This window comes from Podarcis melisellensis (genome assembly GCF_964234715.1).
Source record: "Podarcis melisellensis genome assembly, chromosome: 2".
Lineage (NCBI taxonomy): Eukaryota > Metazoa > Chordata > Lepidosauria > Squamata > Lacertidae > Podarcis > Podarcis melisellensis.
The window spans coordinates 87,962,560-87,968,559 of NC_138529.1; the positions used below are offsets into that span (position 1 = coordinate 87,962,560).

Here is a 6,000-nt window from a genome sequence, read left to right on the forward strand (position 1 = left end):
TATTCACTTCAGACAGTCGCCTTTCCTCAGATGAGCACAAGGACACCCACCATCAGAGGTGAAACCATCAATTAACATTTTGAAACCTCACTTAATAAACTAATACTCAAAAAAGGGAGAAAAGCACACAGCAGTATTAAAATTATATAGAAACCCGAGACAGCTAAAACCAATTCAATATATCAGTCATTTAAGATCTAAAAGGAAGGTTTTCATCAACTTAAAAAAGGCTGTTAAAAAGGGGATGGGGCAGACCTCTTTCGGGAGGGAACTCCCAGAAAGACACTATTACTGTACAGAATGTGAGACCAGATAATTGTTGCTAGCGCTGCCATCTTATTATTTATTCAATTATATACCACTTGTCAAGATGGCTTCTAAATGGTATACAGGTATAAAAACCAGTTACAAAAGACACATAATTGCAATGCGCAATGAAATAATTTCATCAAAACATCAAAATAAACATGCACATAGAAAACCTTCAAGAAAACAAGCCAGCTGAAACATCGAGTTTTAGAGTTAAAGCAGCAATGAAAACAAAGCATGCCAGGAGATCAGGGGAATGCTTGCCTAAGCAGTTGTGTCTCCAAAAGCTGATGGAGCATCAATATGGAAGCCTGCTCTGGATCACCAGGCTGTGGCAGAACTAACTGGGTTCTACGTGGTGATCTCAACACCCTTACCTGGCAGTGGAAAAGAAGAGTGGAACAGGTCCAGGTTTTTTTTCCAAAAGTGCCTGCAGCTGAACCACGCCCACTGCTTCAAGCACCTTTCCTAAAAGGGGGAGGGTATTAGCACCTGGGTGGTAGTTGCCAAATATCTCAGGTTCAGGAAGGTTCCTTTTCCAGGAGCACGTGCACCATTGCTTCTTTCAAAGTGGTGCAGACCACCCCCTCACTCAGTGATACTTGGCCACCTGATGAGTCCACTCTATCAGCCTTTCCGCCGAACAAGCCAGGAGGGGCAGGGGTTGAGGGAGCAAGTAGTGGGATGGATAGGCAAAAGAGCCTCATTCACACCATCATGTCCCAGTCATTAGAATGGCTATTGACCTGATCTTCAGAGCCATTTGCATATAGAGTACCTCCGGTTATTTGTATGTTCCCTAGCAGCTTATTCTCAACAACCTTGACTGCATTCAGGGAAAGGTAAAGTACAAATGGAGGACTAATTTGGGAGTGTCCCCAAATGTTTCTTTCCCAGCCATGGACAAATGAGACATACAAGGAAGAACAGATTTTTGAAAGAACATTGCCTGGGGCCATTGAAAGTGGCAGCTGAGCTACATGGTCTTTTAACCTGGCATATAATCAAGTAGCTCACAGGGAGGAGCCAGAGCTAAATGTATCAAACATGTACAAGGTCCAACCTCTCTAATTAAAGTGCCCTTGAAAAGCAGGATCTGGAAAGACTGCTCTCTAAGACTTAAAAGAAGGTAGTCACCATGGTGCCTTCTAGATCATCAGCCTTAGCCACCATCAGCAAAGATTTGGGATGATAGGAGTTGTAGTCCAAGCACAACTGGAGAGGGCATCACATTGGCTACCACTGAAACTGTTGCTTTTCAGAATACATTGCCACCGACCTGGTCCAGGGTCCCATGGGCTAAGGCAGATCAAGAGTTGCAGGACCATGGATAGCTCCAAGGAAGCAATGTGCTCCGATGAAGGTTGAGAGCAGACTGAGCTTTTTAAAGCATTTCCTCCACTCCTTGTGGTAACTTAGATTCTTAAAGCGCCAACCCTTTGACTTGAAGATGAGCACTTCACCCACCTTCTGTAACCTCACACCTGACCCGGTGAGGCACCATGGGATGCATTTACTTCCTCAGGCTCAGGGAAAGGCACCCATGAGGGCCCTGGTGATATGGCAGGTTGCTGAAGAGGCCAGAGACCATCTTGGATGTGAGTCCTGGAAGACCTGTACCCTGCCTTGCAGGCCTTTTCCACCTGGCCTGGGAAGGCAGGACTCTGACTCCAGCTACAAAAACCTGAGACTACTGAACTCTTGGACTGGGATATTGTTTAGGGCGGGGGTTTTTTGGCTGTTATTCATTTTTGTTTTTTGGTTAGATATTATTATATATAATATGTGGAAATAGTTTATTTTGCTTCTGTACTTTTGATGTTTATTGATCTTTCTGGCATTTGTTAAGTTTCTTGTAAGTTTTTTAAGTTTTCATGTAAGCTTCTTGATCACGGTTTGAACTATAGAAAGGTGGCATGCAAATAAAATTATGTATGCCTACATACATGTATGTTGTGGGTTCCTGTCAGTTGGCCTTAGGCTCAGGGGTTTCCCAGTTTCCAAGAGCAAACTCGGAGCCTTGGACCTGTTCCATTTCCTTAGCTGCAGACTCTTGAGTCTGGTTGAACATTGAACCATATTGGAAGGGCCTTAACTCCCTCTAGAAGCCTGTCTGGACTTCAAGATCTTTTTCACAGCCCCACCACCTTCACAGGCACATTTGGTGAGGACATGAGAGAGGGCCTCCTTGGGGACTGCTCTCAGGTTGTGGAACTCCATTCTGGGGGGGGGGGGCTAGGCTGGCCCAGGCTTTGCTTTCTTTTCACTGGCAGGCCACTAATGGGCTGTTGTGACAAGGTCTTCTTGAGGGTGGGTGTGGCACTTGTGTGTGTGGATGTGTGTGGATGTGTGTGCACTTTGAGGGTTTTCAGTGGTGTTTTTAATAGGGTTACTTATTTAATTGCTTTTCAAAAAATATTTGTGTGTTTTAGTTGTATCTGTTTTCATTTATGCTGTGAGCTGCCTTGGGTCCTGTGCTGAGAGAAAGGAAAGATATTTATTAAATAAACAATTAGCTGCTGAACTCTGTGGCTGTGGCACCTAGGCAAGATGGACCACCAGTACGACTCAGTATAAGGTAGTTCTGTAGGTCTTAGTGAAAGCACGAGGCTTTCACTTGCTGTGAAGGTGCACTGGAAATTTAAAACCCCCGTAAGTTAAATCCTTATATATTTTGAGTATATAAAATATTTAAGCGGTGAGGAACCCTTTTCAGCCAAAGGCCTCATTTCCCTCACGGTCAGCCTTCCAGGCATCTCATGCCAGTGAAAATCAAGCACCTTGTTGGATGTGACTCTTAATTTTCTACAGTGGGCCACGCTCCAGCCATGAAAATGTACAGACTCCTGCCTACCTACCTCTTTAGCCAGTTAAAAAAGAGACATTATCATAGTTCAGGGGCACATTCCAGTCAGGTGAAAGCAGTCAAGGAGGGCACGGTGCACGGTTGGTGAGCGCTGTGGCCTGAGAAGAGTGGGCCGGGCCTGGCAATAGTACTACGGGCCAGGTAGAATAGTGGGCCTCATGTTCCCTGCGCCTTAAATAAATGAATATAATACATTTCAAAATGACAGCACTATAGCAGACTGTGTATAGATTTTTGGGCTTTGATCAATATACCCTTTTATCTTTTTAAATTCTTCCTCAGCATTCACTCCTGTTGTCTTCTGGCTTTCCAATAGTAGCCTTTATTTATAGTAGCACTTTACATTTTGAAATCTGAGGTTTTTATCCTACCATGGGAGAAAATGTAATTACCTTTTCTGACTGAGCAGAAATTCCTTTTCAAATTAAATGTTACGAGATGTCACTACTATATTTATGTAATATTAAAAGGGGGAGCCGTTTTCCCATACGGCCCTGTATCTGTGCTTGCCCATTTCTGATCCTCATTATCACGGTTAACATTTCCACTTCTGCAACATTTTACCATTTTCTTAACCTTTCAGATTTTTTTTTAATGCATTTATCTGATCTTCTTATAACTTTGTTCCTGTCTTTTCGACACATTACTGATTAGCACTGGGACCATACGTTGTATCCAACTCAGTTCTACTCTCAAAGTAGACCCATAGCAGTCAACGGACCTCAGTTAGTCAAGACTTTTAATTTTAATGCATCTGCTGTGATTAACGTTGGATACAACTTTACTTGGCTGGACGGCAGGAGACTGAAAGCATCTGTAGATTTTGAGTTTTCTCTCCCCCCCCCATAAATTATATATTCAGATTACTGTTAATGTTTGAAAAGACACAGCATGAGGTTAGAGCATAAGCTTTTATTGCTTAAGGCTATTTTGTTCAAATCCCCACTTTGATGATGTATTTCCAACCGCCTGTCCGGATCCATTGTTGGGAAAGCCAAAAGATACAATACTGGCTGCATGACTCCCGTCAGGCACCCTCAAAATTGTTGTATTGTTCATTAGGACAAACTCATCATCTCCATTATAAAACAACCACATGTGGTTTCTCTCCTACATCAGTATAGATGGCTTAATAAGGCCTGCAGTGTCATATAATAAAGAAATTGAATGTTAAAAAATTTGTACAAAATGATCTCTTTGGGTATTAACTTTTGAGACAGAGGGGTTGCTCAGTTCTCCCTGATTTAGTCTTAAAAATCAGAACTGGATGTCCTTCAATAATGAATGCTTTAGCTAAACTCAAGTATGTGAATTTGATTTTTGTAATAAATATCTGAGCTGCATGCAGGAGGCCGGATTAGAGAATCCTGAGTGGTTTCTTCTGACCTTTGGCTATGTTAATATTGCCTTATTTTAATCAGCCTTTGCCCATAATGTAGATGCGATAAGCTGAAGATGGGGAGAAATTCTTTTTGATCTTTACAGAGACTACACTGTATTTATGACTCATAAGTCTTAAGATAACTACTATCCATTTCTGTTACATTCAGTTTTAAGATTAATTTTTTCTCTTTTTTTCCTTTTCTTTTAGCAACAGTTTCCCAGATAAGAAAATGACCAAGCAAAAATCAGAACAGTCTAGAAGCAGCTTGTTACTTCCTAAGCATAAGCGAAGAAAAGAATAGCAAAGTTCCTGGATACTACCTTGCATTAAGAATACTTCCAAAATATAACATACTTGTATAGGTAACCTATCTGTCCTGCTTTTCATATACCTGCATCATTTGCCACCCATCACCCCTTTGCTCCATAATACATGGGACTCACTTTCCCACCCACATCTTCAACCTGCTTAGGCCTGGTATGAGCAATTGCACTAAAGAAAATCTTGGGGATAGTTTGCAAAGTTACAACAAAATGATGGATCTGCCACTGCCTGATTTATCAGCCATATGATTCCAGTCAAATTTCTTTACTGATGAGATCTCTTAGAGATTTGGCTTAACCAAACCTCATTTTTTGAAAAAAGAATACAGACGTTTTGCCAACTTTTGTGGCGGTTTTAATATGCATAAAACATGATTGTTGTGGAAAAAATAACATTAGAAAACCTCATACAGTATAATATTATTATTATTTTTTACAAGAGGCCGTTTATTTGGCATTCTGTAGCACTAGAGCACTTAATGCTAGCTTGCTTCTGGGATGTACTACAAACTAATAAAATGTAAAACGAAAAACCACAACCTTTTTTATTTTTCTCTTCAGTGTGTGTAAAATCTTTCTTTACTGCTTGTGGTATGGTTCCCTTGAGTCATTGGAGACACCCCCCCCCTTTTCTCATACATGTTGTCTGCAGCATACTTGATTTTGGTGATGTCCACCACCTACAACTTGCATTTTTGCTGACTCTCCTTTTCATTTGAAAACTGCTCTTTAAGCCCAGGCTTTTTAAAAAATCCTTCCTGGATTTGGCATGAGAACAACATAAATGCGAAATGAGGCCATGTATGCTTTTTTCTTCTAACAGACAATCTCCTTGACACTTTTCCTAAGCCATCTATCTCATAAATGTGACTGCTACAACACGGCTGTTGGGGTTTGCCCCCAAAAAATTGCACTTTAGTACAAATAATACTTTGGGCATAGTTCACTATATTTCTGCAGACTAAATAAAAATAAAGCAACTATTAGTATTTGAAGCCCTTCCTATTCTGAAGAATGACACACCAACAACAACCACCAGCTCAGTTGGAGTAGGCAGAGGTGCTTTTGGCTGGTGGGCTACCAGCTCAGAGAAGAGAATCCAAGCTGTTCCTTATAGG

At 41.3% G+C, this 6,000-nt stretch overlaps 1 protein-coding gene across 2 annotated transcripts in view; it reads left to right on the top strand.

The window, feature by feature from the left end:
• The window catches only part of RAD18 (RAD18 E3 ubiquitin protein ligase), a 108,615-nt gene extending 103,194 nt beyond the window's left edge, over positions 1 to 5,421 (top strand). For both annotated transcript variants that reach the window (XM_081902739.1, XM_081902740.1), the window contains one exon: positions 4,767 to 5,421. In XM_081902739.1, the coding sequence (XP_081758865.1) occupies positions 4,767 to 4,860 (94 nt within the window). In that variant the 3' untranslated portion in view covers positions 4,861 to 5,421. The remainder of the gene's footprint in view (positions 1 to 4,766) is intronic.
• Positions 5,422 to 6,000: the final 579 nt, after the last annotated feature.